This window comes from Oncorhynchus keta, chromosome 34 (genome assembly GCF_023373465.1).
Source record: "Oncorhynchus keta strain PuntledgeMale-10-30-2019 chromosome 34, Oket_V2, whole genome shotgun sequence".
Lineage (NCBI taxonomy): Eukaryota > Metazoa > Chordata > Actinopteri > Salmoniformes > Salmonidae > Oncorhynchus > Oncorhynchus keta.
In genome coordinates this window covers 11,655,816-11,668,735 of record NC_068454.1, presented here as the reverse complement: position 1 = coordinate 11,668,735, position 12,920 = coordinate 11,655,816, and the positions used below count along the sequence as shown (strand labels likewise).

Genomic DNA, 12,920 nt, shown 5'->3' with positions numbered 1-12,920 from the left:
AGACTGACCCATTGGAATTATTTTAAACACTCATTCTTTCCTTCTTATAATGAGGAGACTGACCCATTGGAATTATTTTAAACACTCATTCCTTCCTTCTTATAATGAGGAGACTGACCCATTGGAATTATTTTAAACATTCATTCTTTCCTTCTTATAATGAGGAGACTGACCCATTGGAATTATTTTAAACACTCATTCTTTCCTTCTTATAACGAGGAGACTGACCCATTGGAATTATTTTAAACACTCATTCCTTCCTTCTTATAATGAGGAGACTGACCCATTGGAATTCTTTTAAACACTCATTCCTTCCTTCTTATAATGAGGAGACTGACCCATTGGAATTCTTTTAAACACTCATTCCTTCCTTCTTATAATGAGGAGACTGACCCATTGGAATTATTTTAAACATTCATTCTTTCCTTCTTATAATGAGGAGACTGACCCATTGGAATTATTTTAAACACTCATTCTTTCCTTCTTATAATGAGGAGACTGACCCATTGGAATTATTTTAAACACTCATTCCTTCCTTCTTATAATGAGGAGACTGACCCATTGGAATTATTTTGAACATGTATTCCTTTCCTTGTTCCTGCCTTCATTTGAAAAGATCTGAAAAGACTAGATTGGTAAAATACATGGATGAGCTTTAACCTATCCAACACTGTCAGATCAGTGATTGCTGATCAAGGAAGGGAGGTGGAATGCATTCAGTAACAGGAATCCAAAACAATTTTATGGGTTTCAAATTGAGAGATCATAATGGATGATGATGTCACATGCTAATGGGTGAGATTATAGAGGGCTTGAGGAGCCAGTAACACCCTCCAAACTGTCCAATACTGCCCATACATGGGTCTTAGTTATCTGATTAGAGACTGACGTGTAATGCCGTTTAATGTGCGACTGTGCAGTTCAGTGAAGTAACTGCAGCCATGTCTCAGTGAGACAGTGCTACTGTGGGCGACCTCTACTGGTGGCATCTACACACTGGATGTACGCAACTCTCCTGGGATGAGGTTTGGTTAGGTTTATTAGATTAAAGCTCAGGTCAAGTTACTTGTTGGGTTTGCGCTGGTGTATGGGTTTAAGATGGGCGTTTGAGTCTACACAGACAGTCAGTGATGGTGTTTCTGTTGGGGTCCACAAAGACAATGACGAAAGGGGTGAGGAGGAGGATGATGGAGCACCACTGTTTAAACAATTCCTGTGCCATTAGTTTACAGCTAAGATTTTACTAATCAAAGTTAACTAGATATATACTCGTTGGTTACACAGTTACAGTTAGTCACCAGCTCTGGTCCTGTTGGCCCACAGGGTGAGCAGACTGTCCCAAACCAGCTCTGGTCCTATTGGCCCACAGGGTGAGCAGACTGTCCCAAACCAGCTCTGGTCCTGTTGGCCCACAGGGTGAGCAGACTGTCCCAAACCAGCTCTGGTCCTGTTGGCCCACAGGGTGAGCAGACTGTCCCAAACCAGCTCTGGTCCTGTTGGCCCACAGGGTGAGCAGACTGTCCTAAACAAGCTCTGGTCCTGTTGGCCCACAGGGTGAGCAGACTGTCCCAAACCAGCTCTGGTCTTGTTGGCCCACAGGGTGAGCAGACTGTCCCAAACCAGCTCTGGTCCTGTTGGCCCACAGGGTGAGCAGACTGTCCCAAACCAGCTCTGGTCCTGTTGGCCCACAGGGTGAGCAGACTGTCCTAAACAAAGCTCTGGTCCTGTTGGCCCACAGGGTGAGCAGACTGTCCCAAACCAGCTCTGGTCCTGTTGGCCCACAGGGTGAGCAGACTGTCCTAAACAAGCTCTGGTCCTGTTGGCCCACAGGGTGGGCAGACTGTCCAAAACCAGCTCTGGTCTTGTTGGCCCACAGGGTGAGCAGACTGTCCCAAACCAGCTCTGGTCCTATTGGCCCACAGGGTGAGCAGACTGTCCAAAACCAGCTCTGATCTTGTTGGCCCACAGGGTGAGCAGACTGTCCCAAACCAGCTCTGGTCCTATTGGCCCACAGGGTGAGCAGACTGTCCCAAACCAGCTCTGGTCCTGTTGGCCCACAGGGTGAGCAGACTGTCCCAAACCAGCTCTGGTCCTGTTGGCCCACAGGGTGAGCAGACTGTCCCAAACCAGCTCTGGTCCTGTTGGCCCACAGGGTGAGCAGATTTCCTAAATAAAGCTCTGGTCCTATTGGTCCACAGGGTGAGCAGACTGTATCAGCTAGCTATCAACAATAATAATAGATACCGTAACAAGTAGAATCAGGGTTGTTATTGCTGGGCTGGAACAAAAGCCTGCACTACCCTATAGCTGTCAAAGGTATGACATATGTAAGCAGCAGGGGTAGATTTGGAGTATGAATTGTCTTGGATTGAGACCAATATCCAGTAGTATTTCTTTGAGAGAGGTCATGGCCCAGTCTAGCAGACACTATCCTGCTCTAAACACAGCTTGGAGATCAGTCTGTAGCCACAGTATATTAACAACATTGTAAGTGAATGGAGTCTACTCATATGGGTTGACCTTGACAGTTAGTCAATGGGGGGTGGGGGGCATGTGAACTCGCAAACACACTGTGTCTGTGCACATATGCGCACACACACGCACACACACAGATGTGTAGAAATTGGATGAGGGGAAATGAATGGAGGAGTTGTGAGGGGTTGTGTGTTACAGTTCAGCGTGTGTGTTACAGTTCAGCGTGTGTGTTACAGTTCAGCGTGTGTGTTACAGTTCAGCGTGTGTGTTTCACAAGGTAGAGAGGAACAGGAACAGAGAACAGAGTGCTGGTATTCACCTGTCGATTCTTGAGTTGGACGGTAGACGGCAGATCCTGAAGAGAAAACAGCAGCAGTGACAGAGACAGAGAGTTTACACCAGAGAGAGGCAGGGGAACTGCCACAACAACACCATAATATTGTGTACAGAAGACAGTCAAACACACATTCCCCACCCTCATGTCACCAATGAGAGAGAGGGTACAGTGATTCTCAGTTAGCCATACAGACATAGTTGAGCTTTAGGTTGTTAGAGCAGAGCTTCTGCAGGACAAATCTCGCAGAAGTGAGCGCAGGAAAGCAGAGAGCAAGCAAAGCAATTTCAGCACCGAAGTGTACAGTTATCAGGTAGGTAGGTATTTAGGTTTGGTAGGTAGGTATAGGTAGGTAGGTAGGTAGGTAGGTAGGTAGGTAGGTAGGTAGGTAGGTAGGGGTAGGTAGGTCTGTATGTATAGGTAGGTAGAGGTAGGTAGGTAGGTAGGTATGCATAGGTAGGTGTAGGCACAGTTGAAGTCAGAAGTTTACATACACTTAGGTTGGAGTCATTAAAACTCATTTTTCAACCACTCCAATTTCTTGTTAACAAACTATAGTTTTGGCAAGTCGGTTAGGACATCTACTTTGTGCATGACACAAGTCATTTTTCCAACAATTGTTTACAGACAGATTATTTCACTTATAATTCACTGTATCACAATTCCAGTGTATCAGAAGTTTACAAACACTAAGTTGACTTTTAAATAGCTTGGAAAATTCCAGAAAATGATGTCATGGCTTTAGAAGCTTCTGATAGGCTAATAGACTGTAGACTGTAACTAGGTAAACTTATACTCTGTTTAATTATATCTTATTAACAACATGAATTCATAAGTGAGGGATTGTGGAGCATGAAACAGGGGGTAATTAAATTAGATACATATCATTCCAGCCAGGTTGGAGAAGACTGGAAGTGTTTTTTAAAAAGTAAGCAGAAAGGGTCGATAACCTATGGTTGACCCGACTCAACTGTCTCTGGGATGTTTAGATAAGGCAGTGTCTGTTTTCTTAGGTTTTCCATTAGCTGGAACTGTCTGCTGAATGGTGATGGATGAAAACTTCAGAAGGTTTATCTCGAATGACCTTTTGAACTGTTGGGAGAAAGAATATTTTATAACCTATGACGTCATATTTTGTATATAAACTGTTGTTGGTGTTTACATGGCAGCGCGCTCCGAGAGTAAATACTATTATCTATTTTTGATAAGACTGGTCTCTGTCTATTTTATGCAAATAAGAATCTTACAAATTCTCATAAAATAGACTAAGTGAATTCAATTAAAGAAAACATATTGGAATTATGAAATTACATTAACATATACACATCCTCATCAATCAATAATCTACAATGAATGCTATATGTAGATAGGCAGGTATAGGTAGGTACAGGTAAGTAGGTAGAGGTAGGTAGGTAGGTAGGTAGGTAGAGGTAGGTAGAGAGGTAGGTAGAGGTAGATAGGTATAGGTAGGTACAGGTAAGTAGGTAGAGGTAGGTAGGTAGGTATAGGTAGATAGGTAGGTAAGTATAGGTAGATAGGTAGATAGGTAGGTAGGTATAGGTAGGTACAGGTAAGTAGGTAGAGGTAGGTAGGTAGAGGTAGGTAGGTAGGTACGTAGATTTAGGTAGGTAGGTACAGGTATGTAGATATAGGTATAGGTAGGTAGGTAGATAGGTATGTATAGGTAGGTAGAGAGGTAGGTATAGGTAGATAGGTAGATAGGTATAGGTAGGTACAGGTAAGTAGGTAGAGGTAGGTAAGTAGGTAGGTACGTAGATTTAGGTAGGTAGGTACAGGTACGTAGATGTAGGTATAGGTAGGTAGGTAGATACAGCGGCAAAACAAGTATGTGAACCCTTTGGAATTACCTGGATCTCTGCATAAATTGGTAACCAAATTTGATCTGATCTTCATCTAAGTTACAACAATAGACAAACATAGTGTGCTTAAACTAATAAGACACAAATTATTGTATTTTTATTGTCTATATTGAATACATAATTTAAACATTCCCAGTGAAGGTTGGAAAAAGTATGTGAACCCCTAACCCCTAGACTTCTCCAACAGGTAATTAGAGTCAGTTCTTGAGTGGCCCAGAGTCCTGACCTCAACCTGAGTGGCCCAGTCAGAGTCCTGACCTCAACCTGAGTGGCCCAGTCAGAGCCCTGACCTCAAACCGATTGAAATGCTGTGGCATGACCTCAAGAGAGTAGTTCACACCAGACATCCCAAGAATATTGCTGAACCTAAACAGTTTGTATAAATACATTTATAAATACATTCCTCCTGACTGTTGTGCAGGTCTGATCCTCAACTACAGAAAACATTTGGTTGAGGTTATTGCTGCCATAGAGGGGTCAACCAGTTATTAAATCCAAGGGTTCACATACTTTTCCCACCCTGCACTGTGAATGTTTACACGGTGTGTTCAATAAAGACATGAAAACATATAATTGTTTGTGTGTTTTTAGTTTAAGCAGACTGTGGTTATATATTGTTGTGACCTAGATGAAGATCAGATAAATTTTTGTGACCAATTTATGCAGAAATCCAGTTCTTCCAAAGGGTTCACATACTTTTCTTGCCGCTGTAGGTATAGATATGTACAGGTAAGTAGAGGTGCAGTGGCGGCGAAAGTATTCACCCCTCTTGGCATTTTTCCTATTTTGTTGCCTTATGTCATGACGTTGCCCTCTTTGGGTACAGCGAGCACCATCCCCCTCTCTCTGCCTCCTACAACCAGGACGCTGTGGTCAGAGAAGTCGTAAATTCCTAGGGAAGATCCTGCCTCATGGCCACACAGTATAGAGACAGAGTGAAGTTTCATAGAGAACAAAGGAATTTCTTCCACCTCACAGAACTTGAGGTCCGAACAACATTTATGTTCCAGGGAATGTATAAAAGATCGGTGAAGAATCCAGCTACAAACTGGTCCGTTTGTTACAAGTTTGTACAACTAATGAGAGACGGTGCGGCCACATTACCATAACGTTGTTTATACAATAGCCTCAGATATGAGGTTTACATCTAATTGTTGAATAAGATGAATGAGTGAGGATGATACTGTTTGTAAAATTGTGTAATGTGATTTTGGACTGTTTAATGAAGGAAACTCCAACTCCCTTTTGAGTTTAACTAGATCAGAGGACCACCCATGAGCACAGTTATGGTCGGGCATCCTGGGACAGGCCCTTTTCTGCCCTTCAGAATAAAACCCCTACTCGGGTTTTCTATCACCAGACCATGTTATCTCTCAATCACGAGAGGACAAAAGTTGGAGACCAGCTTACCTCGATAACGAGAAGGTCAAGGTTTGAGACGATTGCTGAGTCTTTTAACCATCCCACGTGGTTAAACTATAATAATAATATAATAATAATAATAATAACTAAACTCTTAGACTATCGATACCGACAAAATAAGAACAAGTCTTTGATATTAATTACTAGTCTGCAGCTAGGAATTCGGTATCACTGAAAGCGAAGAACGACATCCGCCGAAACATCCATTTTATAACGACATGAATTAATGTCACTCTGAACTATGCACTCTAACCACGACAGAGAGAGAGAGAGAGAGGACGGAAACTCTCTAACAGAAACCAACTTTTCAGCAGAGATCCCGACGATACACTGAGCGTAAATATATATATTGATAGCAATTGTTCCCGAATGAGTGAGTGTTCATGTGCAAAGGATTAGCATTTCAATTGTTATAATGATCAAATGTGTGTTGTCTTCTCAGTCGACCCCCACTTCCCTTTTGTCTAACAAGCCGTCATGCCGGTTTAGCCCACTAGGACACATTCCCCTGTCATTTCTTGTAACTTTGTTTGTTTGTTTATACATTTCTGTGAATTACTTAGTTAGTAAATAAATAATTTAAGACAATTGATGTATGGATGACTCATAGTGAAGACTGGGTTCGTGCAGATAACCAACAATTTACGACGTTTGGAATGAGACTAACGTGGGGTAAAATAAATCTAATCAAATCAAATTCATTTATATAGACCTTCGTACATCAGCTGAAATCTCAAAGTGCTGTACAGAAATTTGATTTGATTTGAGGTAAAATAAAGAATGAATTAATTTAAAGACTAATTGATCAGATATAAAATATCTGAAAAGTTATATTAGGAAAATTATAACTTTGTCATCTGAATATTTTCCTTGGTGCCCCGACTTCCTAGTTAATTACAGTTACATGATTAATCAGTTTAATCGCGTAATACTAATTACAGAGAATCTTTGATAAAAACTAAAAGTCTTCATTTAATGATATTAAAGACATGACACTTTCAACCTGGGAATTAAAATGGTGTTTGGGGGGTTTGTATCATTTGATTTACACAACATGCCTACCACTATGAAAATGCTAAATATTTTTTATTGTGAAACAAACAAGAAATAAGACACATCTCTTGGGGTATGTCTCTATAAGCTTGGCACATCTAGCCACGGGTATTTTTGTCCATTCTTCAAGGCAAAACTGCTCCAGCTCCTCCAAGTTGGATGGGTTCCGCTGGTGTACAGTCTAAGTCATACCACAGATTCTCAATTGGATTGAGCTTTGACTAGGCCATTCCAAAATATTTAAATGTTTCCCCTTAAATCACTTGAGTGTTGCCATCCATCATTTCTTACATTTCTTCAATTCTGACCAGTGTCCCAGTCCCTGCCATTGAAAAACATCCCCACAGCATGATGCTGCCACCACCATGCTTCACTGTGGGGATGTTATTCTTGGGGTGATGAGAGGTTTTGGGTTTGCGCCAGACATAGCATTTTCCTTTATGGCCAAAAAGCAACATTTTAGCCTCATCTGACTAAAATACCTTCCAAATGTTTGGGGAGTCTCCCAGATGCCTTTTGGTGAACACCAAACATGTTTGCTTATTTTTTTCTGGCCACTCTTCCGTAAAGCCCAGCCCTGTGGAGTGTACGGCTTAATGTGGTCCAATGGACAGATACTCCAATCTCCACTATGGAGCTTTGCAGCTCTTTCAGGGTTCTCTTTGGTCTCTTTGTTGTCTCTCTGATTAATGCCCTCTTTACCTGGTCCGTGAGTTTTGGTGGGCGGCCCACTCTTGGCAGGTTTGTTGTGGTGCCATATTCTTTCCATTTTTAAATAATGGATTCAATGTTGCTCCGTGGGATGTTCAAAGTTTAGGATATTTTTTTATAGCCCAACCCTGATCTGTACTTCTCCACAACGTTGTCCCTGACCTGTTTGGAGAGCTCCTTGGTCTTCATAGTGCCGCTTGCTTGGTGGTGCCCCTTGCTTAGCGGTGTTGCAGACTCTGGGGCCTTTCAGAACAGGTGTATGTATATATGAGATCATGTGACAGATCATGTGACACTTAGATTGCACACAGGTGTACTTTATTTAATGAATTATGTGACTTCTGAAGGTGATTGGTTGTATCAGATCTTATTTAGGGGCTTCATAGCAAACCGGGTGAATACATATGCAAGCATCACTTATCCGTTTTTTTATTTTGTATAATTTTTTGAAACAAGTTATTTTTTTCATTTTACTTCACCAATTAGGACTATTTTGTGTATGTCCATTACACGAAATCCAAATAAAAATCCATTTAAATGACAGGTTGTAATGCAACAAAATAGGAAAAACACCAAGGGAGGTTAATACTTTTGCAAGGCACTGTATGTGGGTAGGTAGATGTAGGTAGGTAGAGGTAGGTTGGTAGGTAGAGGTATGTAGATATAGGTAGGTAGGTAGGTAAGTAGGTAGGTAGGTACGTACGTAAAGGTATGCTTGTTGTCTGGATCCTTAGTGAATGTAGTGGATAATATTGAAGAGAGTTTTATAGGAATATAGTTGAATGGGAACAGAGTTGAATAGGAACAGAGTTGTATAGGAACTGAGCTGCATAGGGCCAGAGCTTTGTGTGTGACTTGTGTGAGGATTCCCAGTTCTTTTGTGTACTTTTGAAGGTGTCAGCAGAAAGGCACAGCATTTTTACAACACATGGCAGCACTTTACAGCACATGGGAGCGTTTTACAGCACACCAATTTGTAAACGGAGATATCGGAAATGTGGCTAGAGGTTAAAGGTTGAAGGCTGGTCTGAAAAGCTAGCCACGAGGGTGAGGAGTGACATTCTCTGTACCAGTATCATAACTTAATGTGATATAAACAACTGAAAAAGCAAACAAAAATACATGTTGGAGAAAAATATATTATGATAACAAACAACAACTGAGTCAAAGGTCTGTGTTGGTCGACTTAGGGGAGAAGGGGGTAGTTTTGGTGTTTGGTTTGGTGTTCAGGGGCTGAGGTGGGGGGTCCCGGGGGTCCTTACCAAGATAAAACTGTTAACACTGGAGTGGCCAGTGCCATTGGCAGGGGATTGCCTGGAGTTGGAGGGGGACTCTCTCTGTAACAAGACGCATAGGTCAGACACACACACACACACACACACACACACACACACACACACACACACTCGACTATCTACTTGTTCACCAATACCACGAAAAATACATTTCACACTCCATGATAAACAAGTAAAAATTACCGTCTTCAATAAACTCATAAGGTGTGTAATCAAATCAAATCAACATGACTATCTTACTTACTAATCGTAATAGCAATGATCCCTGCACATCTCCATCTCGCCACAGAGGGGCAGTATAGGCTCACAAAGACTGTCTCATCCAGGTCAGGCTAGAACGTTAGCTGTGAGGCTAATCATCAGATAGCAAAACTACATTCTGGTCTCTGTGTGACTGACTGGCCAGACTGGGGATCTGTGTGTGGTTGGTGCCAGATCACAGTTACAGGTTACAAGGGACAGAGGTCAGGGTAGGGTGCGGGGCGTTCCGGTATCTTGGTTGTGAAATTGGTGTGCAGTGTGTCTGACCCAGCCCCGAGCAGAACACAGCAGGACACAGCAGATCCCCACCCGAGGGAAAAGTTCACACATGCACACACACACACATTTAGCCACCAGGCAGGCGGTTGGTTGGTTGGTTGGTTAGTCAAAGGGTCAGAAGTTTAAACATCCCCAACGTTAACAGGATGGGTCGCGAGGAGAGAAGGTCGGGGAGAGAGGGAAAGGGCGGTGCGTTACCTCACAGGAAGATCCTTGTGTCCGGTAGCTTGGCACTATCTTAAAGGTGATGCTGCCTCGCATCTCTTTCTGTGAACACATAAACACACACACTCAGCATTGAAATACACAAGTACACAAGATGTCACGCCTGCTCCCCCTCCCTGGCGCAGCATTACATACTCCTGCCACAATCAGTACGCACACACCTGCATCAGTGTATTATTGGAGTCACCTGGACTCACCTGTTTATTACCTCCCCTCTATGTGTCAGTTCCCTATCACCTGCATCAGTGTATTATTGGAGTCACCTGGACTCACCTGTTTATTACCTCCCCTCTATGTGTCAGTTCCCTATCACCTGCATCAGTGTATTATTGGAGTCACCTGGACTCACCTGTTTATTACCTCCCCTATATGTGTCAGTTCCCTATCACCTGCATCAGTGTATTATTGGAGTCACCTGGACTCACCTGTTTATTACCTCCCCTCTAAGTGTCAGTTCCCCATCACCTGCATCAGTGTATTATTGGAGTCACCTGGACTCACCTGTTTATTACCTCCTCTCTATGTGTCAGTTCCCCATCACCTGCATCAGTGTATTATTGGAGTCACCTGGACTCACCTGTTTATTACCTCCCCTCTATGTGTCAGTTCCCTATCACCTGCATCAGTGTATTATTGGAGTCACCTGGACTCACCTGTTTATTACCTCCCCTATATGTGTCAGTTCCCCATCACCTGCATCAGTGTATTATTGGAGTCACCTGGACTCACCTGTTTATTACCTCCCTATATGTGTCAGTTCCCCATCACCTGCATCAGTGTATTATTGGAGTCACCTGGACTCACCTGTTTATTACCTCCCCTCTATGTGTCAGTTCCCTATCACCTGCATCAGTGTATTATTGGAGTCACCTGGACTCACCTGTTTATTACCTCCCCTATATGTGTCAGTTCCCCATCACCTGCATCAGTGTATTATTGGAGTCACCTGGACTCACCTGTTTATTACCTCCCCTCTATGTGTCAGTTCCCTATCACCTGCATCAGTGTATTATTGGAGTCACCTGGACTCACCTGTTTATTACCTCCCCTATATGTGTCAGTTCCCCATCACCTGCATCAGTGTATTATTGGAGTCACCTGGACTCACCTGTTTATTACCTCCCCTCTATGTGTCAGTTCCCTATCACCTGCATCAGTGTATTATTGGAGTCACCTGGACTCACCTGTTTATTACCTCCCCTATATGTGTCAGTTCCCCATCACCTGCATCAGTGTATTATTGGAGTCACCTGGACTCACCTGTTTATTACCTCCCCTCTATGTGTCAGTTCCCCATCACCTGCATCAGTGTATTATTGGAGTCACCTGGACTCACCTGTTTATTACCTCCCCTCTATGTGTCAGTTCCCCATCACCTGCATCAGTGTATTATTGGAGTCACCTGGACTCACCTGTTTATTACCTCCCCTCTATGTGTCAGTTCCCTATCACCTGCATCAGTGTATTATTGGAGTCACCTGGACTCACCTGTTTATTACCTCCCCTCTATGTGTCAGTTCCCCATCACCTGCATCAGTGTATTATTGGAGTCACCTGGACTCACCTGTTTATTACCTCCCCTCTATGTGTCAGTTCCCCATCACCTGCATCAGTGTATTATTGGAGTCACCTGGACTCACCTGTTTATTACCTCCCCTCTATGTGTCAGTTCCCTATCACCTGCATCAGTGTATTATTGGAGTCACCTGGACTCACCTGTTTATTACCTCCCCTCTATGTGTCAGTTCCCCATCACCTGCATCAGTGTATTATTGGAGTCACCTGGACTCACCTGTTTATTACCTCCCCTCTATGTGTCAGTTCCCCATCACCTGCATCAGTGTATTATTGGAGTCACCTGGACTCACCTGTTTATTACCTCCCCTATATGTGTCAGTTCCCCATCACCTGCATCAGTGTATTATTGGAGTCACCTGGACTCACCTGTTTATTACCTCCCCTCTATGTGTCAGTTCCCCATCACCTGCATCAGTGTATTATTGGAGTCACCTGGACTCACCTGTTTATTACCTCCCCTATATGTGTCAGTTCCCCATCACCTGCATCAGTGTATTATTGGAGTCACCTGGACTCACCTGTTTATTACCTCCCCTCTATGTGTCAGTTCCCCATCACCTGCATCAGTGTATTATTGGAGTCACCTGGACTCACCTGTTTATTACCTCCCCTCTATGTGTCAGTTCCCCATCACCTGCATCAGTGTATTATTGGAGTCACCTGGACTCACCTGTTTATTACCTCCCCTCTATGTGTCAGTTCCCTATCACCTGCATCAGTGTATTATTGGAGTCACCTGGACTCACCTGTTTATTACCTCCCCTCTATGTGTCAGTTCCCCATCACCTGCATCAGTGTATTATTGGAGTCACCTGGACTCACCTGTTTATTACCTCCCTATATGTGTCAGTTCCCTATCACCTGCATCAGTGTATTATTGGAGTCACCTGGACTCACCTGTTTATTACCTCCCCTCTATGTGTCAGTTCCCCATCACCTGCATCAGTGTATTATTGGAGTCACCTGGACTCACCTGTTTATTACCTCCCCTCTATGTGTCAGTTCCCCATCACCTGCATCAGTGTATTATTGGAGTCACCTGGACTCACCTGTTTATTACCTCCCCTCTATGTGTCAGTTCCCTATCACCTGCATCAGTGTATTATTGGAGTCACCTGGACTCACCTGTTTATTACCTCCCCTCTATGTGTCAGTTCCCCATCACCTGCATCAGTGTATTATTGGAGTCACCTGGACTCACCTGTTTATTACCTCCCCTCTATGTGTCAGTTCCCCATCACCTGCATCAGTGTATTATTGGAGTCACCTGGACTCACCTGTTTATTACCTCCCCTATATGTGTCAGTTCCCCATCACCTGCATCAGTGAATTATTGGAGTCACCTGGACTCACCTGTTTATTACCTCCCCTCTATGTGTCAGTTCCCCATCACCTGCATCAGTGTAT

The 12,920-nt window shown here is 43.3% G+C and overlaps 1 protein-coding gene across 15 annotated transcripts in view; it reads right to left on the bottom strand.

The window, feature by feature from the left end:
• The window catches only part of LOC118366590 (peripheral plasma membrane protein CASK-like), a 268,680-nt gene that overhangs the window by 24,517 nt on the left and 231,243 nt on the right, over window positions 1–12,920 (bottom strand). For 11 of the 15 annotated variants that reach the window (XM_052493084.1, XM_052493082.1, XM_052493089.1 and 8 more), the window contains 3 exons: window positions 9,909–9,977; window positions 9,138–9,212; window positions 2,795–2,830 (listed from right to left, as the gene is read on the bottom strand). In XM_052493084.1, the coding sequence (XP_052349044.1) occupies window positions 2,795–2,830; window positions 9,138–9,212; window positions 9,909–9,977 (180 nt within the window). The remainder of the gene's footprint in view (window positions 1–2,794; window positions 2,831–9,137; window positions 9,213–9,908; window positions 9,978–12,920) is intronic. The other 4 variants (XM_052493091.1, XM_052493093.1, XM_052493092.1 and 1 more) reach the window with 1 other exon arrangement.